Source organism: Panthera onca, chromosome B1 (assembly GCF_046562875.1).
Source record: "Panthera onca isolate mPanOnc1 chromosome B1, mPanOnc1 haplotype 2, whole genome shotgun sequence".
NCBI lineage: Eukaryota > Metazoa > Chordata > Mammalia > Carnivora > Felidae > Panthera > Panthera onca.
In genome coordinates, this window is record NC_138342.1 from 6913863 (window position 1) to 6939798 (window position 25936).

At 50.4% G+C, this 25936-nt stretch overlaps 1 protein-coding gene across 4 annotated transcripts in view; it reads right to left on the bottom strand.

The window, feature by feature from the left end:
* SLC2A9 (solute carrier family 2 member 9) overlaps positions 1-25936 on the bottom strand; it is a 254275-nt gene that overhangs the window by 168610 nt on the left and 59729 nt on the right. For all 4 annotated transcript variants that reach the window (XM_060655438.3, XM_060655440.3, XM_060655439.3 and 1 more), the window contains 2 exons: positions 18141-18301; positions 3696-3820 (listed from right to left, as the gene is read on the bottom strand). In XM_060655438.3, the coding sequence (XP_060511421.2) occupies positions 3696-3820; positions 18141-18301 (286 nt within the window). The remainder of the gene's footprint in view (positions 1-3695; positions 3821-18140; positions 18302-25936) is intronic.

The window sequence follows — 25936 nt, forward strand, 5'->3', positions numbered from 1 at the left end:
AGAGAGGTGAAATGATGGTCCCAAGGTCACCTGGCAAGTCAATGGTGGAACCAGAACTTAAAGTCACTTCCTTGACCCTGATTTTATATTCTTTCCATGTCATATGCTTCTCTAAATGCTACTGTTCATATTTGTCCACCAGAGAGCCCCTAATGCAGCAGGGGGCGCATCAGAGAGCTCCTAATGCATGGACACAGGCTTGCACCCCTAGGAGTGTGGGCAGCACTGGGAGGGCTTGGCAGGAACCTGTCCAACACAATCTTCCACAAACACAAAACATTTTCAATGTAAAAATGTGTTTGTTTGTTTGTTTGTTTGTTTGTTTATTGGCCAAGCTTTTTAGAAAAAGGACACTTCAGGAAGGCATCCTGGGTTTCTGCTGTGGTTCCAAATACTGCCCACAAACCTGGCTTGAGCAGCACAGACTCTGCAAAGCCTCTAGGCTCATCACTCGGCTTTAAATTATGTATTACAAGCCAGACAGTCCACTCATCTGCTGCCCAGAAATTTTCCTTTCTTCCTGATCAACTGCCTCACCTCAAATGCCTGCTCAAAAGCAGGTCCCCGTCTCTGCTTTGAGAGGGCTTGGTGAGCATAAACGACCTGAAGCTTCCACATCGTGGGCCAGCTGCAACAGGCTATTCTCCAGAAGTCAGAGGGTCTGATTTTTTTCTCCCCTCCTTGTTCTTACTTTTTGTCTTCTGCTTCTTTTTGAAAAGCTCCTCAGAAAAGGGGTCTAACAGACACGTGTCTTGAATACGTGGCCTTATAAAAATGGTATCGCTCTTCAAATCCGGCTTTTTCTTAGTTAAGGAAATTCAGAGAGCAGCTAACTATGTGTAGTAAGTGTGGCCTCCCCCAGAATAGCTGGAGAGGAAGACAACTGGGAGAGGGTGATGGATAAAATCTAAACCTGCCAGAGACGCCCTCCGCGGGGGAAGGTCCCTCATGCTGCACCTCACCTGACCTTTCTCATCGGCAGGCGGGGCCTGTGAAACCAGACATCTTGGTCCAAATCTGGGATCTACACCTTATTCACTGAGAATAAAAACAATGGCTGCACTAAGGGCAACGATGCCGTCACCAATCTCAGCGCTGGGCGAAGGCACGAGATGCCTGGAACGTACGAAGCGCCACACAGGCAGCCTCTCGGTTCGTTTTCACGCGCCCACCAGCGGGGCCTCGCGATGAAGACTCAGAGGCTAAGACAGCGAGCGGAAGGCTGCTCTTCACAGTCCTTGAGTCTGCATCCTCGGGGGCTTAGGTCCCTCTGACACGGACTGTGCGCCTGGTCATGAGACTCGGCCTGGCCGAGGGGACCCCGACAGACGTGCCACAAGCAGTGACCTGACAAGCGCTTGCACGGCGGGTCCTGCCCAGTTGCCACTCTCTGGAACTCTGAGGATCCCCTGGGAAGAGACCCTGTGGAGCAGAGACGAGCTGGCCCCTGCGACCCCAACTCAGCTGCCGACAACCAAACAGGCGAGTGAGGCCATCTGAAGTCGCCCCACAGCGCTCGAGAGAGCCCAGAGGAGAGCCGCAGAGCTGCCTCGGATCAGAACTGCCCCACCAGCCCATAGACTTACAAAGTCAGCCAAAACCATTACTGCTGGGGCGCCTGGGTGGCTCAGTGGGTTAAGCGTCCAACTTCAGCTCAGGTCATGATCTCATGGTTCATGAGTTCGAGCCCCACGTCAGGCTCTGTGCTGACAGCTCGGAGTCTGGAGCCTGCTTTGGATTCTGTGTGTGTCTCTCTCTCTCTACCCCTCCCCCACTCGTGCTCTGTCGCTCTCTCAAAAATTAACATTTAAAAAAATTACTGCTTTAAGCCCTTATGTTTCAGTTTTTTATATTTTATTTTTGGTAGCAAAATCTAAGTGAGTCAAAGCCATGAAATAAGCTAGGTGAGTGGGAGAACCCAGACAGTGCAAACCCATAGCCCTCAGCCTTAACCATGCTACAATCGCATGTGTCTGAGCCTCAGTGTCCTCCAGGTAAAATGACAACAATGTAACAGTCCTTCAGCATTAGATCAGAGCACAACAACCCAGTTAACCATCACTGGTTAACTGTGAGACACCACGTAAAGCCAGGCATTATTCTTACCAATGAACATTTTCTAGAGCCATCTCTTTCTACCTGAATACCAAGACAGCGGAGTAATTTCACCCTGAGTCTGGGTTATTACTGATCCTGAGTATTTCCCACCAGCAGCGCAGGGGAGGGGTGGGAAGTCTCGCCCCCTGACCTTCCTCAGGCCCTCACTCTCCTGCTCACCTCTGCCTGAGGCACGTTTGTTGTTCAGCTCACTCCCAAAGCCTGGGGCCTGCAGCCTGCAAGAATCAGCAAGGAAGGGAATGAGCCTTTAATGAGCTCACAAGTTTGGCAGATTTTATAGGTGTATATGGCGTCCTGTCAGCCTTGTGACAGCCCTTCAAAGCAGGTGTTATTTCCATTTTACAAATGGGGAAACCAAGGCCATTAAGCACCTTGTCAGAAGTCAGTGACCGGTAAGCAGCAGACCTCAGAGCAAAGGCCGAGATCTCTAATCCAAAAGCTTGCAAGCTTCCCACAAATGCCTGAAAGTATTACCTTCCACACTCACAGTATTTAGAAAAAAGCAAGGTTGGTTGGTCGGTTGGCCGGTCAGCTGGTTTTACTAATATATTTGGAGGCCCCTGCTCTCACAGCCCACAGCCAGCAGCCGGCTGCACCTCGCAGCCTCGCGGCCACCACCTCACCCCACCACAGCTATTCCCCTTGGACAACTGGCTCCCCGATTCCACTCTTCTCTATACAGAAGCAGGAGGAATCTTACGGAAAAAACAACCAGCTCATGTCACATCACCCTCGGCACAAATCCTACAATGCCCTGCGTGATCTGAGCGGCCCCTCTTCAACCTCATCTACAACTCTCCTCCCACTCACCAAGCTCCAGCCGTTCTGGCCTCCTCACTCTCCAAGCACGACTCCACCACAGGGCCAGTGCACTGTTCTCTTGGTCACGAACCCCATTCCCCCGACATTTACTTGGTCCTCACTCCTGGTTCATGCTGGTCTTTGCTCATGTGTTTCCTCCTCTGAGCAGTCCTCCCTGACTGCCCTACCTAAAATAGCCCCCACTCTCCTCCTGCCCTGCTTCATTTCTCTCCTAGGGCTTGCCACTACCTACCTTATGTATCTAATTATGTGTCTGTCCACCCACTAGAATGTAAGCTGCACGGGTAGGGACTGGGGCATTTCACTCACCACTGTGCCCCCGGCATGGAGAAGAATGCCAGGCACAGCAGGGGCTCCACAAATACTCAGTGAATACACGAAGGAATGAATAAGTCAGAGTCCGGACAGGAAATACAACCCTCATTGAAACTCCCCTGGAAACCACAGACAATCTCAGAATATGAATTTTACAGTGAAGATGACAAAGCAAAAGGCATGACGTACTGAAAACCATCCAGGTCTTTGGAGTCGACTTGGGTTTCTACCAGGCAGTGTTTCTCAATTAGCCTGCTAGAGCCTCACGAGTGGTTCATCTCACGGGACTGTCCCCTTCATGCAGACTTTCTGCATCTTTGGTCCCTGGCAACTCAACACTAGTAGGAGCCCAGTCCTGTGACAGCTCCGAACACCACTCACATTTCGAAGCACCCCCGAGGAACGCATTACTGCCTCTTGCAGTAATGGCTAAGGCTTACCTCCATCCACGCCCATGATGAAGCGTCCCACGATGAGCATTTCAAAGGCTCCTGCCTGGAGAGAACAGGCCATGAGCAGTGCAGCAGATATCGCAAACCCATTGTTGACCAGCAGAGTGTGCTTCCTGGAAAAAAAGGAGTGGTTTGATGAGGAGGCCCACCGTGAGGATGTTGACCTATCCATCCCAGGAGCAGGGGTCACGCCCTTCAGAAGGGACAGCAGAGTGAGATTCAGGCACAGTGGAAAGAACATTGACCTAAGGGTCAGGAACAGGGCCCAGAATCCCACCGATCCCTACTGCCACCTTTGGTTGTATGACCCCGAGCAAGGCACTTCCCCCTCCTGGGTTCACCACTAAGGCTAATTAGGTCACCTTCAAAGGCAGTGTCACATTTCACGAATTCCCTGATGCAATACTGTATTTCATCAACTCTAAGACCTTCACTTAACATTTCTAAAGTCAAGATGTGCCTTATAATCCTTGAGTCAGAGTTCAAGCATGAAAATGGAAACCACTCTAGTGATTTTAGCAGAGAGAATTTAACATAGGGAGTTAGTTAAGCAGGTATTGGGGAACTCAGATGTCAAAAGGGGGATCTCTGAAGACGGGGTGCTGCCCATGTGGTGCTGACACTTTGGGGGCTTGGAAGAAGGGCCCTCAAGACCTGGCTTATCTTCAAGGGTGGGCACTGGCCTGCTGGGGCTGTTCTTCTGAGGGGCACAGTGTTCTGAGGTGTAGATAAAGGCTGGGAACTAGACTCACTGCTGGGACTAGCAGGAATTTCAGCCAAACAGGACCAAGCCCCTTGCCCCTCTTCCTCTAGTGTGGCTCTTGTGTGCCTCTTATCAAAGGGCAGATGAGACATGCAGGTCCCAGCCCCTGCATCACAGGGCAGAGCATCGAGGGTAAGTCTGGAGCTGAGAGACCACAGTCTGAAAACCAGCACAGTGTCCTATAGCTTTAATTAGCAGCCTTTCCCTTTCTCTTTCTCTTCCTTCCTTCCTTCCTTCCTTCCTTCCTTCCTTCCTTCCTTTCCTTTCCTTTCCTTTCCTTCCTTCCTTCCTCCCTCCCTCCCTTTCCTTCCTTTCTTCCTACCCCTCTCTCTTCCTTCCTTCTTTCCTTCCTTCCATCCTTCCTTCTCTGCATTTCGTGTAACAATGCTTCTTATACATGATGACATCTTCGATTTGATAAATTACAGCCCTAAGTGTGAGGCTGAACTAATTCCTCTTGAACAAGATCAGTCAAATTCCTATGGCAATTATTCCTATAGCTGCTCTGTGCCGGGAATGCTGTCACTGTTCTGGTAACATGTCTCTAAGACCACATGGTTGAGAATCATGACTTGTTTGGGGCCTGGAGACCTGGGTCCCTGCACCAGTTGTATCTTTTATGAGCTAAGTGACTATACGTTATTTATTGCTCTGTGTTTTCCTTTACTCATTTACAGAATGGTAATAGCTCACACGTACTAAATTCTTGCTCTATGATAAACCCTGTTCTAAGCACTTTACAGGAGTAGCTCATTTCCTGCTCAAAATGACCCTATGAGGTAGATACTTCATTATCCTTATTCTATACATAAGTTAACCAGGATATAGACAAATTAGAAATTTAGGCCATACAACTAGTGAGTTAAGAGCTGGAAAAAAACATCATAGCTTCTCACAGGATATTTTTTCCCTAACAAATCAATGAGTTAACAAATATTAAATTGTTTTGTAAATTGGAAGAAGCTAGACACTTGAAAGAGGACTTTGTTATTAGTTTTGTGAGTTAGAGGCTTTAAACTCCAGGCCGGGGCTCTTTCCACTATTTCTTATTTATCTCAAACTTTCCACTAAACTTTTTCTTCCTGCCTACATCTTCTTGGAGAATCCCAAAGCTAATCACACTTTCACGATGGCACGAAGACTTGGTTCAACATCTTCTATAATGTGAACTGAAAAAGCCCAGGTCTCCCTTATTTAAACAAATTATGATACATCTATGTAATGGTACATTATGTAGACATTAAAACAGAAGTAGCTTTCTATATTCTGATACAGGAAGATCTCCAAGATATATTGTCAAGTGTAAAGAACAAGGTACAGAACTTTGCATAGAATATTCAACAATTTGTGTGATAAAGGAATGTGTGTGTGTGTGTGTGTGCACACACGCACATGCACATGCATGCAAAAACAGACACAAACCTTGGAAAAGATACACAAAAAACTGGTATCACAGGTTGCCCCCAGGAAGGGGTTCTGACTGGCTGGGGGAGAGAAATACAATGGAAGCCTTCTACTGTACATTCATTTGGTCCTTTTAAAAGTTATGCCATATGAATGTAGTATTTATTCAAAACATAAATACAATCTCACTGTGATGCCATGAGGGGAAAATTATGATTTAGCCAAGACTTAAAACAGAAATTCCAATCTAGGCTGACCTCCCTCATTCTTTTTTTTTTTTTAAGGTTTATTTACTTTTGAGAGAGAAAGAGAGACACAGCACAAGTAGGGAAGCGGCAGAGAGACGGAGACACAGAATCTGAAGCAGGCTCCAGCCTCTGCGATGTCAGCACAGAACCCGACATGGGGCTCGAGCCCACAAACCGCGAGATCATGACCTGAGCTGAAGTCAGACGCTTAACCGTCTGAGCCACTCAGGCGCCCCTGACCTCCCTTATTGTGATACAGAAGGTCGCAGTCTCAGGATTCAAGAAGACGAACCCAAGGGCACTAATTTTGTTATCAGCGAGGCTTCAGAGCACAATGAGAATACTCTGGTGGCCCGTGTGTGCGCAGTGCTCACGGCCCTTCCCTCAGTCCTCTGAGGGTCGGACAGGTCAGTCCTAGGAAGGAAGCAGGGCAGTGGTGAAAAGACCTGTGCCCTCACGGGGGCGAGGGCTTTCACTGGCGTGTCTGCTCAGCAAACACGTAGTGAGCGTAAGACACAGGGTTTGCCACAGGGAGTAAGTCAATCCCCATCCTCACCCTTAGGGGCTTTAAAACCTAGTTAGGGACACAGAAGAATAAACTGTCACACAGAAATCAATTAGAAGTAAAGATATCGGGTAAAGATATCTGGGCTGACAGCCCAGAGCCTGGAGGCTGCTTCAGATTCTGTGTCTCCCTCTCTCTCTGCCCCTCCCCCACTTGCATTCTGTCTCTCTCCCCAAAACAAATTAACATTAAAAAAAAATAGAACTCATGCATCCCCACTGCTAACCGCCCCCCACAAAGGCATCCAAACCCCTCTTTCCACAGTCTTCCCCTTCTGAGTAAATAAAACCTCCACCTTCCTAGGGGCTTAGACCAAAAATAGGGGAATAATAATTACATCTCTTATTTTCCTTCCTGCCTGCATCACTGAGTCCCGCCTATGCTGCTTCCAGAGTATATCCCTGAGCAGAGCGCTTCTTTCCGTTTCTGGTCCACAGTCGGGCAGAGGGGCAGGCCACCACCATCTCACCCTCAGACGGATGCAGGATGGCTTAGGTGGCTCCCGTTTCCACTCTTGCCCTCCTGTAGGATTCAGGGTCCACAGAACGGCCAGAGTGATCCTTGCAAAGCAAACACTGACACACTTCCCCTTACCTAAAACCTTCCCACTGTGCTTGGGACAAACCGCTCGCCAGGGCCTAAACAACCTTGCATGACATGGCCTTGGCCACACCGTCCGATACTCGTGCCTTTGTGCTCACGAGGCTTCCCGCCATCTCTTGGGTGTGCCGGGCAGCTTCCTGACTCACGACCCGTGTCATGGGTGCCCCTCGATCCATTCGTCTTATCTCACCGAAGTGACTGAAATGCCACCTCTGACACTATCTGATGTGACTACTCCCCCAGCTGCAGAGCCCATCCCCCACAATCTTATCACCCTTTCTATTTTCTTTGCAGCCCCCACAACACGGGAGTTTAGCTTACATATTTATTTGCGTTTATGTTGGCACGTGCCCCTACCGGATTATAAGCTCCATGCGTGCAGAGATTTTTATCTTGTCACTGTAGCCCCAGGCACTAAGCCGGTTGCTGGTACAGGCAGGTGCCCCATTCAAATTTGTTGCATAAATGAAGGAGTAAATTCTAGATGTTGAGCCGGGTTTCCTCCATGTGGCCCAGCTCTGGCCTGTTCTGAGTCTTACTTTAGCTTCTAGGTCTGTGGGTAGGACACACGCTGTTCTCCTGAATCTACCTCCAGTACTATTCCTGCTTGGACAGTTCAGCCACATGCTAACTGAACAACTGTGGGCGGGCTTCCTACCCTCCCTGAGCCTTGGTTTCCACCCCTGTAAAATGGATGTAACAATGTCTACCTTCTAAGTCTCCTGTAAGAATCAGATGATTTACGCAAAGTGCTTAGGATGGCACCTAGAACTTATTTGGAGCCTCAATAAACTGAAAACCAATCCATGGTGAGAGCTAACATTCACTGGGTACTTACTATGTCTCAAGCACTATTTTAAGTACTTTATACTCACTGGACACCCTATGCATTAGGTAATCTTGCTACCCCATGTTCCACGTGAGGAAATAGATCTAGAACTGGAGTACTTGGTCAAGTTCACATACTATGAAATGGGAGGTTTAGCATTCTAGTCACCCTGATACTAAGCCCCCCACAATGGCGGCTGCTATATTTACTCACAGTCATTCATTCTTTCAACAGATGTTCACTCATTCAACTGACATTCATGCACTCAACACAACGTCTAAGTGTGGACTGAGTGCTGAACACCATTCTAAGCTCTGGCATATAGCTGCCACCATGACCCAGTCCCCACTCTTCATGTTCTCAATAAACAAGTAAAAGACAAAGACTGTAGAGAAAACTAATACAGGAGAGGGGAGGAATTTTACTCAGGGAGACATCTGGGAAGGTGATATCTAAGCACAGACTTGAAGAAGGAATACAGACCAGCCATATGGATATCAGAGAGCAGCAATCTTGGCAGAGAGGTACTAACAGTCAGACATGGGTTATTTTCAGGTACACCAGTGAGGCCAGCACAGCTGGAAGCAGAGGAGGACAGGAAAGCAAATAGTAGAAGTGAGGGCAGAGAGACTGGAGGGGGAGCTAGTAAGGGTCTTGTAGGATCCACCATGGCAACTTGGGTTCCCACCTGGAGAGAGACGGGCAGCCACCGGACGATTCTAAGGAGAGGGGTGCCATGACCTGACTAACATATTAACAAGATCGCGCAGACTTCTGTGTCGACCGTGGGCTGAAGAAATAAGTGCAGAAACAGGGAGACTGGCTGGGAAGCTCCTGCAGCGGACCAGGCAAGTGCCAATAGTAATTCGCGCCAGGACGGGAGCAGTGGAGGTGGTGAGACGTGGTCAGAGCCCCGTGTGTGTTGAAGACAGTTGATGGGCTTTGCATTTGGATTGGACAGAGGTACAGAGAAAGAAGAGTTAAGGGTGCCCCTAAGTGCTTTGGCCTGAGGTCCTGCACTGGATGCGATGGTGTACTTTGTGCCATGCAGAGAATGTTAAAATCCCATTCGGGTCTGACTTGGAACACTTGCAAACAGGGCTGCACACCCTCTAAGCAAGTACATCATATTAATATATTCCTTCCCAAAATAACCCCCAGCCTGACAGTGCCCCGGTGAGGATGGAAACCTTACTCGCAAATAATTTGCAAAGCTGACTCACTGGGGTTCAGAGACGTGGATTTTAACGACTGTGTTTCCATTTTTTCCCCGGGGATGAACATGGCAACAAAAACAAGGGAGACCAGGGACATGCCATTTCTGAGCACAGAACTCCAGTGACCCCTGAGAACCCCACCTGGGACAGCGCACTCATTGTTCTGAGCTTTCCCATATCGCAGAATCTTCGTGGGCAACCCAGAAGATTACCAGCTCTTGGCAAAAGGGGCCAAACACGAGGAAGACCGATAAGGTGATGAGGAGAGTGGAGAGCACGTCACTGGAGAAACAGTCGAAGGGACTCAGCATCCTGAGCCTAGACACGAGAAGGCTCAGGAGAAATGTGAGAGCTTCCGCTGTGTCATACTTTAACTCAATCACACATGACCAAGTGGTGGAAGATACAGGGAATTTAGAAAGTACTTCTGTAAGGGATTAGTGAACTGGGGAACCTCTGGAGATACGGCTTCCATCACCCACCCTTCCAACAATTCTTTAAGTCTAGCTTGGCCTATAAACCGAGATCGTACCTTGTTTCCACCAATCATCACCTTCCTCATGTCTGTCCACTCCTGCTTACTCAGCCTGAATTCCATGGTCCATCATTTGAAATAGCCATCACATCCTCAACTCCTTGACCCACTGACCCACCTGCCTTCATCCTATGAGCCTGGCAAACCCCAACCCTGGTTAGATCCTGACCTGCCTCACACATGCACCACAGAGCTCAGCTTGGCTGGAGAAAAACCCGAACTACATTGACTGGTGTCACTTGAAATTCATGACCACCAATCTCAAGTGGGCTTTGGGGCCTCCAGGCAACCATTCTATAGTTCCCTGGTTTGTTCCATGTCCTGCTCTCCTCGAGGACTATTTCATACGACTTCTCCGTCTTCAAATCCCCTTATCCTCCTTCTCAGCTGATGACCTTGCTTCCTACTCCACTGAGAAAGCAGAAGCAATCTGGAGAGGAATCCACGTGTTCCCTCCACATGCATCGACCTCCCTGCTTCTGTGCCCACACACTGTCTTCCCCCACTTTCCTGAGGACATACCGTCGTGCTCCCACCTGAGGCCAATCCCTCCAATCACCGACCAGTTCCCCACCCCGCTCCTACCTGCACAAGAATGTTGCTTCAGCAAGTTTCATCTCTGGCCCCTGCCCGCCAGTTTTCCCCCCTCTGCTGGAACATCTCATTAACATGCTGTTAAAAGGAAAACTACACCCCGGCACACCCATCTACACTCATTGTCTCCACTTATTCTTCTCTCCTAAGCCCCTTCCAGGAGCTGCCTCCCCCACTGTGCCCTTGAAACAGCTCCTGTCAGGTAACCAGAGGGCTCCACGTTGCTAAATCCACCAACTCTCGGGCCTCGTCTCCGTCTGAACACAGGTGGTCACCACTTCCCTCCTTCACCTGCTTTCCAGCTCTGAGTGGTGGGTCTGCTCCTGCCTCGCTGGCTGATCCTTACCATCTTCCCAACCCCCTCAAGACTGGGGGGCTCCCGGCCTCAGCCCTTGAGCCTATTTCTTTGGCCTCTATACACTTCCCAGGTGATCCCGTCTTGTGTCCTGGCTTCAAGTTTCACCTATGTACTGATGACATCTACGCTTACATCCAAGCTCTGAGCTCTCCTCCGAGTGCTAGACCCATATGTCCGACTGCCTGCTTCACCTCTTCACGAAGGAGTCTTACAGACAATTCAAGGTTAACATACCCAAAGCCGAATTCGTAACATTGGCCTCCTTCCTCCCCAAATCCTCTTCCTGGGGCGCCTGGGTGGCTCAGTCAGTTAAGCGTCCGACTTTGGCTCACGTCATGATCTCACCGTTCGTGAGTTCAAGCCCCGCTTCAGGCTCTGTGCTGACAGCTCAGAGCCTGGAGCCTGCTTCAGATTCTGTGTCTCCCTCTCTCTCTCTCTGCACCCCCCAAGGAAATAAACATTAAAAAAACCCCACCCTATTCTTCCCAAAGACTTCCTACCTCAGAAAAAACAACAACATAAACAAAAACAAAAAACCCACAACAACACCACACCACAGTCCTTGCCGTTGCTCAGGCCAGAAAACGTTAGCATCATTTTTTATTTCTGTCCCTCACCCACCCACATTACGATACATCTCTAAGGCCTGTTTTTTCTACTTCTAAAATATGTCCAAAACTCCTAAAACCACCACTACCTCTCACCGTGTCTTGTCACAAACCTGGTGCAAACCAGATCACCTCACCCTATCAGCGCAAGATGCCGTAACGTCCCCAGATCCACTGACAACAGAAGGCCTTTCAGAAAGGCTGCAAATCGGGCCAGTTCTTACAACACACCAGTAACTTCCCACCTTAGAGAAAAGCCCAAGTCCCAACCCTGCCCCACAAGGCCCTCTGGATCCAAGCTCAGTGACCTCTTTCTAGCTTCATTTTCTACTTATTGACGTGGCCCCGGCCACGTTGACATCCCGTCTTATCTTCCAAGAAGCCAAGCCCAGTTGTCCCTCGGGGCCTTTACAGCTGCTGTTCCCTCTGCCAGAGAGCTGTCTCTGTCCACTTTGTTCGCCCCTAAGTGCCTGGCACACAGCAGGTGCTCCAGAAATATTTGTTGGGAAAATAAACGCACGAGTGAATGGAAGCACACAAGCGGGAGAAAAACGGCCACTTTGGGAAGTTACGGTAGAAGAACCTTCAAGCATCAGGCATTCCTCCATCGACCCTTCCATCTGTCCAACAAGCTTGCTTGCCTAGTGTGCACAAGCTTCTGTGCCAGGTGCTGGCGCTCACATGTACGTGTGGTTCTTGCATCAAGGAGCTTCAAGGAGCTTCCCCCGCAAGGAACTCCCCTCAGGGAAGAGACAGAAATGTCAGTAAGTGGTTACAGCACAAAATGCTAAGTGATGTAACAGAGGGAAACAGAAGGTCTGACGTGGGCCCAGGGAGGCCACTATTTGGTTCTAATAGATGTGTGGTGGGCAGTGTGGGGCAGGAGTGGCAACTTGTTGACTTTCAACCATAATTTCCAGCTCATGCATCTGTAATACAACAAACGGATCGTGCAGAAACAGCTTGTACTAAAGCTGCTGCGTGTTTGGGGTTGGAGACTCTCTGAGACGTTGGAACTCTGCCTTCCTGAAGTCTACATCCGCCACTCCCAGTCTCTCTTCCTACCTTCTGGCACGAACCCCAAGACGGCTTCCTTCTCCCAGAATCCTTGCCACCCTCACGGTGCTAGGCAAGGCTCCAAGGCTGGCAGAATGGGGGTGGGGGATCAGGAGTCCCGGCAGGTACCCCTCTGTCCCTCAGCTCTCTCCTCCGTCACCCACTTTGTACACGTGGCTGCTCAAGCAAGGCTCCTCTTCTCCAGAAGGGCCACCCAAGAAGATAACCCCCTCCCGCAGAGCAGCCTGCAGCCAATGGCTGGAGAGTGGCGGGAAGAGAATGCGGCCCCCCTGCCCAGATGGGATCCCTCCGGGGTAGGATTCATGCCCCAGATCCCTGCGGGCCAGCCGAGACCAGAGTGGACCTGAGAGCACGGCCTGGCTTGGCTCTCTTCCCCTTTTCTCTCTTCTGCTTGTATCACCGTCAAGGGAACTCCTGAAGAGCCTTCCCTCAACAAAACGTATGTATCCCAAGCTCCCTCATAGGCTCTGCTTCTGGGGAACTCACCTTCCTAAGGCAATTCCAGCCTGAAAGAGGAGGAGGTCAGCGACTAGTGTAAGTGTTCAACTGTGCACTGAACTATGTTCCAATTCCTCAGCTGAAGCCCTAACCCCCCAAGGTGACTATATTTGGAGACAGGGCATTCAAAGAGGAGATTATGGTTAAATGAGGTTGTAAGGGCGGGGCCCTCATCCAACGGGAACAGACAGGAAGAAAAGACACCAGGCCTGCTCTCCCATAAGGACAAAGGCCCTGTGAGGACACAGTGAGAAGAGAGCCACCTATAAGCCAAGGAGAATGGACTCAGGAGCAACCCTCCCCCGCCATCCCCTGCCATCTTGATCTTGGACTTCCGGCCTCCCCAGTTGTGAGAGGAGAGATTTCTATTGTTCAAGCCTAGTAAAGGTTTGCCGTATGCATTGCAGGCTCCTTCAGCAGGCACCTAGACAGCTTACGTTCCTTCCAACTTTTAGAAAATAAACACAGATTTCAAAATATTGAAGTAGAAAAAGAAAAGAAAAATAGCACTTTTGAGAACCTGCTATTTGCCTGGCATGACGTACTACTCGTTCAATACCCATCCTTCTGGGGCACCTGGGTGGCTCGGTCAGCTGAGAGTCTGACTCTGACTTGATTGCAGCTCAGGTCATGATCCCAGGGTTGTGGGATCGAGCCCTGCATTGGACTCTGCACTGAGCGTAGAGCCTGAGATTCTCTTTCTCCCTCTGTCCCTCTCCCATTGGCGCGTACGTGCTCTCTCAAATAAAAAATAAAATAAAAAAACACCCACCCTCCTTCTTCTGGTAGGATTTCCTCCAAGAAACATTCCTGCCTGCACTCTGTGTCCCATCCCCACCCCACTGTGGCTCCAGAAACGGGCACATGATACAGTACCTTTAAAGTGCACTAATCACCAGGATTTCGCACATTGGGCTCTATTAACACTTGCAGCCACAAAATTCTTTGTGGTGGGGGCTGTCGTGGGCATTGTAGCATGTTTCACAGCCTCTTTGGCCCCTACTAGATGCTAGGAGCGCCCCCTAGCAGTGACAACCAGGAACGCCTCCAGATACTGTCATTAAACGTCCCCTGCTGGGGCAAAATTGCCCCTGGTCGAGAAGCCCCAAGGGTATGCGACCTCACACAAGTAAATGAGACTCAGGCCTGGGACTTGGCTAGAACTACTGGAAGGAGAAGTGTGTTCTGGGGATGCCAAGCGGAAACAGGGTCACCCTGAGCTGCTGGGGGCATCTTGCCCCCACACAGGGAGAGGCAGCCTGTGCATGAAGCCAACACAGCGTAAGGCAGAGCTGAGAGACAGAGAAGACAGACAGGTGGATTCGGCTGAGTTACATTCCAGTTATGTCAGCCAATTAGCTCCCTCTGGCCCTAAGCCAGTTTGGTTTGAGTCCCCGTCACAGGCATGAGTGACAGGACCCATTTTGTAAACAGGCTCTCCCGCAACCCTCAGAGCTGCCCCCTCGGGTGAGCGTGCTTATCCGAGCTCCACAGATTTCAAACTGCCTCCTCTTGTCCCTCCACTACCCGTCCACCCCCGCACCGTGCTTCCAATCGCCACAATGTCATGCACGATGCATTGTTCACAGCCAGGCAGCAGGCTCGGGCCATGCCGTTTGCTGCTGGTGCCCAAGTGCCAAAACAGTGCTTGGCACCCAGCAGGTGTTCAAAATATTTGCTGCATGGCTGGATGTGGTTATATGGCTTGCTCAAGAACAGGCCTAAGGATCCGATTTCAAAGCCCGTGTGAGTTTCCCTATGGTTTTTTGCATATTTGCTCTGCTCTGCTCTAGAGGGAAAAACTAGATCCAATGATATGTGTAAGGAGGCCAATTTCAGTGCAACATTCTAGAACATAATCACGGCCAGTTCTGTCGAGTAATGGGGTGACACGTCTCAAGAAGAGCTCATGAGGATGGGGACAGGGACAACAGGGACGCTGGCCAACGTAGGATGGGTGCTGACTCCGTGTCAACCACGGACAGGAACACTCTCATTTCATTTTCACAACCCTCCAACAGGCCACTGCCTTATCTTCATCTTGTCACCAACTAAGCAAAGCTTGGAGAATTTGAGTAACTCATACGTGGCCCCATGAGCCAGGAGCATCACGGGTCCTCTAGCTGGCATCCATGCACCAACATGGTCACCGTCCTATCTCATGAGGGAAGGAGGGTTCTGTCACTAGAGCCATGTAAGAAGAGGAGGGATGACCCCAAATGAGGGGAGGGAGTCAACCAGAAGTCTCCAAGCCAGAGGCTCGAGGAGACAAGGAACTTGCTCCCCTGAGACTAGATAATGGGGGTGCCTCATCTCCAGAGACCACTCCTGGCCCCTCGTGTTCCCCCGTCCTCATCCCTCTCCCAAACCACAGTCGAGTTCGTCATGGCCTAGCGAGGGTCAGCCCCCTGCTGGACCTGCTGGTGACCAGACCCGCCTGACTCTGAGGACCCTCAACTCCACCCAAATTCCCCCCATAGTCATGCGTGTGAGCCCTCCCATCGGTCCCCACCCCAGCCTTGCACATTAAGCCAGCCTCTTCTTTCTCCCCAGCGGCCTCCCAGAGACAATTAGTGAAGCATCAAGAAAAGGTTTCAACAGACACCATGTGATGGGAAAAGCACAGGCTCCGGTCTGAGTTTCGGATCAACCTCATTCTTTGTCACCTCGGGCGAGCCACGAGGCCTCTCAGGGCCTCGGATTCATGGCTTGTGGACCAGGGACAACAATACGGAGCTGTGGACGTAAACGAGGTATGGTAGGTCGAGCACGGGTACGTAGCAGGAGGTGAAGAAACGGGGGTAGATTCTCGGTGTTTGCTCCTTGTCCTCCCTACGGAGTTCCCATTCAAGCTGAGGCTTCATCCTGGCTCAACCTTTCTTCCCACAATGATGAAAAAGGGAACTGGCAGCTGCCTGGGGCACACGGACCAACACCTTTTGATGCAATCTCTCTCTGGCCTAAAACCCTTCCTTCTCTTAGAAAAGGAGTATCTGTCAAACGTGTCTCTTCCATTCCTTCTGCTTTTTTTTTTTTTTTTTTTTTGCACCACGCAGTCAAGAGCTGCAAAGCCACTTCCACTGCCTGCATTGTACATGTGGGAGAGGTGTTGGCTGAGAGGTGAGGTGGCAAAGTCTCACGTGACACACTGGCAATTTGGGGAGTCAGGACTTGTGGGGCCACGGCACCTTGACCCCGGCTACAGTGTGGACTTCCCTGTACCATCTGCCTGGGTTCAGAGACTTCTTATGGGGCAGCCTTGGGGTGTCAGTGCCATGGCCAGATAAAAGGCAGGTATATGTCACAGGCCACAAATCCTGGGGCCGGGGCTGACTCCATCTAACTAGAATAGACAAGAGGACTGGCGTTAGAAACTGGCTTGGCCCAGGGGCTTAGCAACAGTGCCTCACGGACCCCGGCCATTGATGCCAATCCGGGGGCCAGCCAGTCACTGACCTGTGGTCAAACAGTCATGGACTTACAGAGCCACTGCCAGCATGCCCCTACTCAGATCTGCTCGGCATGATGGAAGGATCGTGACGTGGTGGAGCTGGTTCCAACCTGAGCTCGAGCTCTGTGTAAGCTCTCAATCCATCCCCCATCCAAGACCCCCGAGAGTGGAGAAATGGAATAAGGGTGCATGTGGGAGCTCCCGGAACATTGGGGGACCACAGAAAATGGCAGCCCTCACGCCACTCTGCCGTCGCCGTACTTCTCTGGAGTACGGAGTTCCCGTTCGTTACCACCTGGAAGTGGCCTTGGGCACAAGGGAAGTATCAGCACCTCCCCTGCCTCACCGGATACCACAGACTTTCCTGAGCGCCACATGCGCGTTTTCAGGATGGCTTCCTGCCCCAGCCTTGTGAAAGTCGGCTCCGAAATAGCATCAGTTCTAACTTACTCCTTGGAGCGGATGTGAGGCCGAGTGTAAAGGAAGGGGGTGGGCACCTTTTTAAGTAGGATTTCTAGAGCCCTGAGGAGTGGAAAGATTTTCTGGGTCCTTTCCAATTCAGGTCAATGCAACATGGAGATGTGTTGAGCACTTACCATGTATGGGTAAGTATATGGGCGTCCGGATAATGAGGAGAAGGATGGTAAGTAAGTAATACGGTAAATAATAATAGCTTCTACTTACTGAGTTCCTGCTAATGTGCTATTCTGCCTCCATTCGTTTTCTCTAGTCCCTGTAACATTTCCTGCGTCTTACAGAGGAGAAAATTGAGGTTCAAATACATCAAACGACTTGGCCAAAGGCACTAGAAAGTGGAACACTCGTGAGTCAAGTTCAGACATGAATGCTGCAGATTCCACTTCTGCACTAACACCTCCGCATCTCCCGAGAAGTTACAAGCGAAGAGACAGGGAAAACATTTGGGGAGGTTTCTTGATAAATCAATCTGATCTCAGAGAACTCTTCACAGGACAGAAATGAGCGAGGCACGAAGCTCAGGAGGTAAAGTGGATCTGACCCGAGAGGGCCCAGATGGGAAATCTCAACATGAACTGCTTGACACGTACCATCCTGTATTTGTAATATGAAAGATTTGAAATAACCTAAATGTCTATCCATAGGAGACTGGCTTAATAAGTTATCATTCAGACCCATAAGAAAACACTGTCTGAGCTCCCACGTTCTGAAAAGCAGATCTATATGGACATACGTGGAAGAGTCTCTAAGGCACTCTAAGGCTCTTCTCCACTTGCTCTGGCGGCCAGATCCATTTCCTCCCTTCCTGTCCTGCTCCGAGCCCTGGGACCCGGTCCTCCTGGACTGCCCCCAAAAGGCTCCTGGTGTTTCTGGCTTCTACTTGGGTTTGACCAATGAGAGGCACTGACAGTGGGTTGGAGGGTGTGAGGAGAGAGAAGCCAGGGTATTTCCCCCCTACTCCTTCCCTGTTTGGACAATACAGTCGGACGCAGCCCAGTCCACACAGCCCTCCACAACTCGGCCCATTGTCCGTGGCTTCGCTTCTCCTTGGCCTCAGGTGCCCTATTTCCTCCCCTTCCTCTCCTGGCATTAAAATCTCTCCAGCTGGACTGTCTGAGCGGAGTTCTGTTGCCTTCTGGGATCCTGACTTTGATACATATTGTGAACATTACAGAGGGGATCCCCAAGCAGAGATGTCCCACTAACCTCCCAAGAACCTTTCCGATCAGCTTCACCAGTAACGTCCCCACGAGTCCACCAATGGCGAATATGGACACCGTCACAGACCAGAGCAGGGTCAGAGTGTCTTGGTCTATTGGATGTCCGTGCCTTCTTTCCCACGATTCATTGTAGAAGGACTTGATGTACTGAAAAGAAACAACGAAACGTGTTATTCCATTCTGCTGCTCGTTATAAACGAACACAGCTTTAACAGAGCATTTTGTGCATGCGAGGCACTTTGCTAAGTTCTGTTTGAGCTTTATTTCATTGAAGCTTTCCAACAAATTGTGTGGAGGGGCCCTACTTTTAACCTCGTTTTGCAGATAGGGACACTGAAGCTCAGAGAGACAAAGTGACGTGCTCAGTAAGTGGCAAACCTGAAAGCCAAACTCAAATCTGACCCCAAACCTAGGGTAACCGATTATACCTGGGCTTCTCCCACTTTGGTGCACAGCAGAACCAACTGGGAAGTGTGTTAACAACACACATATCTGAGATAAGAGGAAATCTTTGCCTCTGAGGTAGACGAAGATACAGGATGCAAAAAAAACACCACAAAAGAAAAACAAAATGCTCATCTGGGTTTTGTCTAAATTAAAGTGTTTTATTCTTCAAAGGATACTTTAAAAAAAAATGAAAAGGCAAGCCACAGGCTGAGATAACATATTTGCAACACATAAACTATAAAGGACTTATATACACAACACACAGAGAACTCTAACAAGTCAATATGACAAACAACCCAATTAATTGGGCAAAAGACTTGAACTGACTCAGAGAAGATTCAAATGACCAGTAAGTTAATGACATGATGCTCAATGTCATTAGTCAACAGGCAAATGCAAATTAAAACCCCAACAAGATACTATTTTGCATCCTCTAGATCCCCATCATCGTCTTGTGATTTGGTGGGTTTCAGATGGTGACGGGGTGATTCAGATGTGCACCAAAGACTGGGGTCATGGCACTAAGCTCCTCAAGGAGTTCCATCCCCAAGATGTTCATAGCTATCCACTGACACCAGATACCGGAGCCAGCATACGTCACCGCAGAATAAACACAGGTTCGGGACGCACAGACCACAGCGTGAATCCCAGCACAACAAAGTACTAACGATTTAAGCCAGCTGGACCTTGGCTCCCTCATCTACAGAACGGGAATGATGACACTGATGTCTCAGGGCTGTCGGGAGGGTCACGCACGAGTTTGGAGCAGTGCCCAGGGCTTGGGCAAAGCTCACACAATCCCCAGGAAGCTCAACTCTACCAGGTCTGGTAAAACCAAGTAGTGATCAGCAGTAGGCTCTCATGCACTATGTTGAGATGAGACAACCATCTTGGAAAACAGTTTGGCATCATCTAGCAAAGTTGAAGATGCCCCTAACCTACAACCCAGCAAATCCATTTTCTAGAAAGTTCCTCCAAAAAACTCCTTCCCACCTGCCCGAGGACATATCTACCCAAATGTCCACATAGCATTGCTTATAATAGCCCCAAAAGGGAAACAACCGATGCCCACCAGCAGAATGGATAAACAAATCGTGGAAGAATCATCATATGAAACCCCACGGCCACAAACACGAACGAACTACAGCGACATGCAAACACATACAGTTAAACCTCACAAAATACAACATTGAACAAAATAAGCCAGAAACAAAACAGTACGTACAGTATGACACCATATTTCTATCCAAAAATATACAAAATATAAACGTTTTGGGGGGGATTACATATAGATTATAAAATACAAAGGAAAACAAAGAAATAATTGTTGCAAATGTCAGGTCAGTGGTCGCTCCTGGGGGCGGGGTGGAGAGATGATCTGGGAGAGGCATCTGGCAGGATCTTCTATTCTTAATCTTATTCTTAGCTGGGTTAGATTTCTAATCATCCTCTAAACTCTGTGTGTGTGTGTGTGTGTGTGTGTGTGTGTGGCCAGTGGGGGTGGAATGGGATGAGGAAGGGAAGGAAGGGCTGCCTGGAGTTGGAGGGGTAGGAAAGGGCAGGTCATTCGGGACCTTAGAGGTCATGGTAATCAGTTTGCTTGTTGCCTGGACTTTGTGTGTGTGTGTGTGTGTGTGTGTGTGTTGGCCCGAGTGGAATGGGAAGCTATTGGAGGGTTTCAAGTGAGGGGAGGACATGGAGTGGTTTACATTTTCAGCGGACTGCTCTGCTTCAGAGTCGCGAGGGACCTGGAAGGAAGCTAGGGAGGAAGCTGGCCCTCTGTTGAGAGGCACCCCAACAGTCCCAAGATCTTGGTGGCCTGGACCCAGCAGTGAAGGTGGAGAGAAGGGGGTGGATCCGAGATATGTTTTGAGAGTAGGATGGACAAGACCAACTGGGGACTGGCCCCACATCCTGGGAGGGAGGGTTCTAGACACGCCTAAGAGGAACGGAGAAGACTGCAAGGTTTCTGGCCTAGGCAAATGGGCTGATGGCAGGAGATGAGGGAAGCATCCTATCCCTATGTGATATCTATTCTCTTCCCATGTGATATCTACACTCTTCCCGGTGTTACTGGTTGAATTGTGACATGCCCCCCGCCCCCCGTTCATAAGTGGAAGCCCTAACCCCCAGGACCTCAGGATGTGACGTATTTGGAGACAGAGTGTGGTAGGGTCCCCTCCCAAGGAAAGAAGAGAAAAAACGCTCAAGGCAGCCTGACTGTATGCCCACGTGACAACATCCCTCACGACCTTGTAACATGAGGCCACGTAATCAGACGACATGTTTGTGTATTACCATCTATGGGAGACAAGGAAGTAAAAAATGTATAAGAAACCACACCACGTGGCGTTCAGGTCTTCCGTACGAACCCAACGGAGCGGTGCCGGCACGAATGAAGTTGCTTCCTGGAAAGAAAAGCTTCGGTGCCCCGACTATCTATCTGAGCGAGAATCCTGCTACAGGGGTCTTTACAGAGGGAATCTGGTTGAAATGAGGTAATTTGGGTGGGCCCGATCCAAAGTGACTGATGTCCTTATCAAAGGGGGAGACATGGACGCAGAGACAAGCCTGGAGGGAGAAGGACAGGCACACGCTGAAGACAGCCACCTGCAAGCCCGAGAGCCGGCCCTAGAGCAGATCCTTCCCTCACAGGCCCTGGAAGGAACGGGACTCCGCCAGCACCTTGACCTCAGGCCTCTCGCCCGCAGGGCTGTCACAGAATAACCCCCTGCTCGGTAAACCTCAGTTTCCACCCCCTCCCTGAGAGGCTGCCTGGGGTACTTTGTTTTGGCGGCCCCAGCGGACCGCCACACTGCCTTATCTCCAAAATACTTGTCCCCACTTAGACCGCTCAAGCCGATCCGATCCGGGCCACCATCCCCTCCCCTCCTGGGGCCACCACAGCAGCCGCCCCGGCGACTCACCAAGGAGCCGCGTGCTGCCCGTGGCTGGACATCAACACTGACCCCCGGTTACCGTGCACTTGGTGGCTGCCCAGCATCAGGAGCCCCCTTCTCCCCTCGGGGAGCTCCCTCCTCACAGCCCCGGCGGCACACACAGCCCAAACCTCCCTACGCGGCTTTACCACGCCAGGCGCCCGTCTCCCAGCATCCCCTGCAGCTAGCGAGCGCCATGTGACCCGGGCTCAGCCAATCAGAGGCCTGGACTCTGCAGGAGGCGGGGCGCTAAGCGGCGGGGCCAGAATTCCTTTCGCAGCAGTTTAGGGTTTGGGGTTTGGGGGCAGTGGGAGCGTGATGGCCGCGGTGTCCTGTGCCAGCCACACGGTAGCTCACACTGGCGGCCGCTGGGCGGGGGTGGCATTGGCCAGGCTGCAGAGCTTCGGGGCCGGCTCACCAGCCCTGCGAGCTGCTCCCGATTTTGGCAACAACAGTTTTAGCTTCGATCAGGCAAAATTATTGTTGCTTGCAACTGCTGAAACTCTCCCAAAACACGTAAATTATCCCATTTCAGCCTCGCAACAGCCCTGGGGGCAGAAACGCTCATTTACAGACCAGGGAGCCCAGAGTTGCCAACTTGGCCAGGTGGCTAACAGGTGGATGGGGGGAGGTTGTGCAAGGCCCGCCTCACGTTGGAGCCCTAAAGGACAAGTGCACTATCCGGGCTCCCAACTTCACAGTCAAGGTGGCAATGTTAAGCAGCCAAGTACAATGGCACATTTATTGATTTAAAAGTATCTGGGGCACCTGAGTGACTCGGTTGAGCGTCTGACTTTGGCTCAGGTCATGATCTCATGGTTTGCGAGTTCAAGTGGACATTGGGCTCACTACTGTCAGCACAGAACCCGCTTCAGATCCTCTGTCCCCCTCTCTTTCTGCCCCTCCCCTGGTCACTCTCTCTCAAAAATAAATAAACGTTAAAAAAAAATGTCAATTAAGCCTTTGTTATGGGCTACACACTCTGCCATGCCCTTAAGTACTTGGGTGACAACCAACAAGCACAGAGCATAGTGGGAGAAAGTGTGATAAACTGCTAAGCCAGGGGCTGGACAGGCCTCAGGAAGGCAGAGGTACAGAACTACCCCACCCCACCCCTGCCGCCTCCCCAGGGCAACAGCAAGACCCTCAGAGAAACCGGTGTAAGGAGTGAGTACCCAGCACTGCACAGGCACCTCTTGCTGCCTAATAAGCAGGACCCTTCCCCTCACCCCACGTAGAAGGTTATTCTTGGACGTGACCTTGGTCCCTAATGTGATCCAGAACTGACACTGATTCGAGCAACTATAGCCACCTTTCCAGGAGCCTTGCTAACGCCCACTCTAGAGACCCTCTTGGGGCGCCTGCGTGGCTCAGTCGGTTGGGCAGCCGACTTCGGCTCAGGTCATGATCTCACAGTTTGTGGGTTTGAACCCCCTGTCAGGCTTTGTGCTGACAGCTCGGAACCTGGAGCCTGCTTCAGATTCTGTGTCTCGCTCTCTCTGCCCCTCCCCTGCTTATGCTCTGTCTCTCTCTGTCTCAAAAATAAATAAAACGTTAAAAGTTTTTAGAGAGCCTCTTATCACCATGCCTACAGCAGCGACCAGTGTCCAAGAATTGATGTGCAGAAACTAGAAGGATGCTGCTGGGGAAGAAATCTCTTCCTTTCTAGGCATTCAGGAGCCTGGTGAGAAAGGGGGCAGCTTTCATATCACTCATTCCTAGGTGTTGCCTTGGGCATCTCTACGGAGATTTTGTATCTCAGTTTGGGAGAGCTGGAGGATGGAAGGAACCTCTGCAGAGGGCTGGAGAAAGCTGAAGGACACAGCAAAGCCTGCGCCCCCCTGCAGAGACGCCTTCCTCAACCGTCCTGAAAGCTGGTTTCCAAGTGATGGCTGTAACGATTTAATGTTTGTCTTCTCCAGGAATGATTTCAGCAGAGGCCTAGATGAAAGGCAGCCTGAAGGGTTATGTGATAGTAGGAGCCAGCCGATGAGGGCTGTTCTGCTAACTCATTACACAAACATTCACTGAGTTTGAGATGTGTGGCCCTGACTTATGTGAACACCGACTGGTACTGCATAGTATAGAGCAGGTGCTTTAATAAGGGTTTGTGTTTTAAATTCAGTTTCTGCCGGGGCGCCTGGGTGGCTCAGTCGGTTGAGCATCTGACTTCAGCTCAGGTCATGATCTCACAGTTTGCGGCCCCCCGTTGGGCTCTGTGCTGACAGATCACAGCCTGGAACCTGCTTTGAGTTCCTTGTCTCCCTCCCTCTCTGTCCCTCCCGCGCTCATGCACTACCTCTCAAAAATAAATAAACATTAAAACAATGTTTAAAATTCAGTTTCTGCTGTGTATCAATCACCACGTAATAATAAAAATAGGTCATAGATGCGACATACCATCCACTACCCCGAGAACTGGACACGTGTGAACTCATTCCATCGTCTTCACAACCCTATGAGGCAGGTACTGTTTGTAACTTCTCTTTGGGCTGATGAACCTTAGGAACAGAGCCACAGGGGCATTTCCCAAGTCACACCATTGGCATGTGGGAGGGTCGGGACTCACACCTAGGTAGTTGGACTCCACAGCCCATCTCTTAACCACTACTGTAGTCCAACTCAGTATAGAAAACACAAAGGTGATCCTATCAGTACCTCTGTTGCATATTGAAAGACTGAAGTCGGGGAGAAGGAGGGACAGAGAACGAATACTGATTGACTGCTCAGTACGCATTAGACATCTATATACCTCACTTTGTTTAACCCTTGGCAGCCATCCTGTGAAGTTTCATTAAGAGCAGAAAAAGGAGTAGAGAAATGCATCTGAAAGCCATAGAGAATCCAGTGGAATGGCAGAGCCCTTCCTCCTCCATGCTCACAGTGTGTAGCCCTCCTCTTCCTGGGCACACCCACACTTCTCGGTGCCTTGCATCTGGATGCGGCCACATGGCTACTTCTCACCACAGGAGCATGAGCAGAAGTGACGTGTGTCACCTCAGCCAAAGTATTAAGAGTTTGTCTGCCTTCTCTTCACTCGTTCCCTTTCCTTATTGTCTGATCATTCACAGACAGACCAGAAGAGACATAGACTCTGGTGGAGCCACCATTCCTGGAGCCTGGGAGCTGAAGGAGCCTGGGTCCCCGAATGATTTCATGTAGCAGAGTGTCTCTGCTCACCTGCCCTTTTAAGGTGGCATAAATGAGAAATAAACTTTCACTGTGTTAAGCCACTGAGATTTAGGGGTTCCTTGTTATAGCACCCAAAGACAATGAACCTGACGCCAAAGCCCATGCCGTCATGATTACTATGCCATGAGTCTTCAAGAAAGAGGGAAGATTTCAGCAAAGTCATAAAGGGTAGGTAGGAGATATGAGCCTTCTGCTAGAGGATTCCTTTTATGTTTTGGGAAACTTGTAAGGCTCCATTTGAAAAGCGTATTCTGCAATAAAATGAGGGTTGAAAAATTTTTTTTTAACGTTTATTTAATTTTTGAGGGAGAGAGAGACAGAGTGCGAGTGGGGGAGGGGCAGAGAGAGAGGGAGACACAGAATCGAAAGCAGGCTCCAGGCTGCGAGCTGTCAGCACAGAGCCCGACGCAGGGCTCGAACTCACAGACCATGACATCACGGCCTGAGCCGAAGTCGGAAGCTCAGCAGACTGAGCCAGCCAGGTGCCCCTATGGGTTTTTTTTTTTTTTAATGTGTGTTTTTGAGTGAGAGAGGGAGACAGTAAGAGTGCGAGGGGCAGAGAGAGTTGAGACACAGAATCCAAAGCAGGCTCCAGGCTCTGAGCTGTCAGCACAGAGCCCGACGCGGGGCTCGAACTCACAAGCTGTGAGATCATGACATGAGCCAAAGTCGGACGCTCAACCGACTGAGCCGCCCAGGTGCCCCATGCAATAAAATGAGAGTTTAAAGATGACTGTGCTAGCTAATCTCTAGGCCTGATTTGGGCCATCTCATTCATGGATTCCACATTTCACCTTCCACTGGGTCCACTTACAAAGGGCCCAGGCTTGTCTTTCTCTCGGGCTCTACACACCTGCTTCCTTACCAACAGGGGCCCGGGTTCCCAGCCTGTCTTCTGGATACAAGTGCCGCAGCCACCTGCCTTCAAGGAGCGTGCAGTCTAGTAGAGACAAGAGTAGAGTAAACACGCAGTTATAACACACAGTGGAGGTACAGATGGCGGGAAGCCGAGAAAGGCGATGCCACACTCGCCACGTCATGAGCAGGTGGGGACGGGCTTGGGTATGACAGTTGTCAACAGAGGAAAGCGAATCCTCGAAGGCCCAGAGAGTGGTCATCACTGGCCTTGACTGTCAGCCTGAGGAGTCCACGCATAATCGTGTGGGCGCTGGGGAGCCACGGTTAAAGGTAAGCCAAGAGTCTC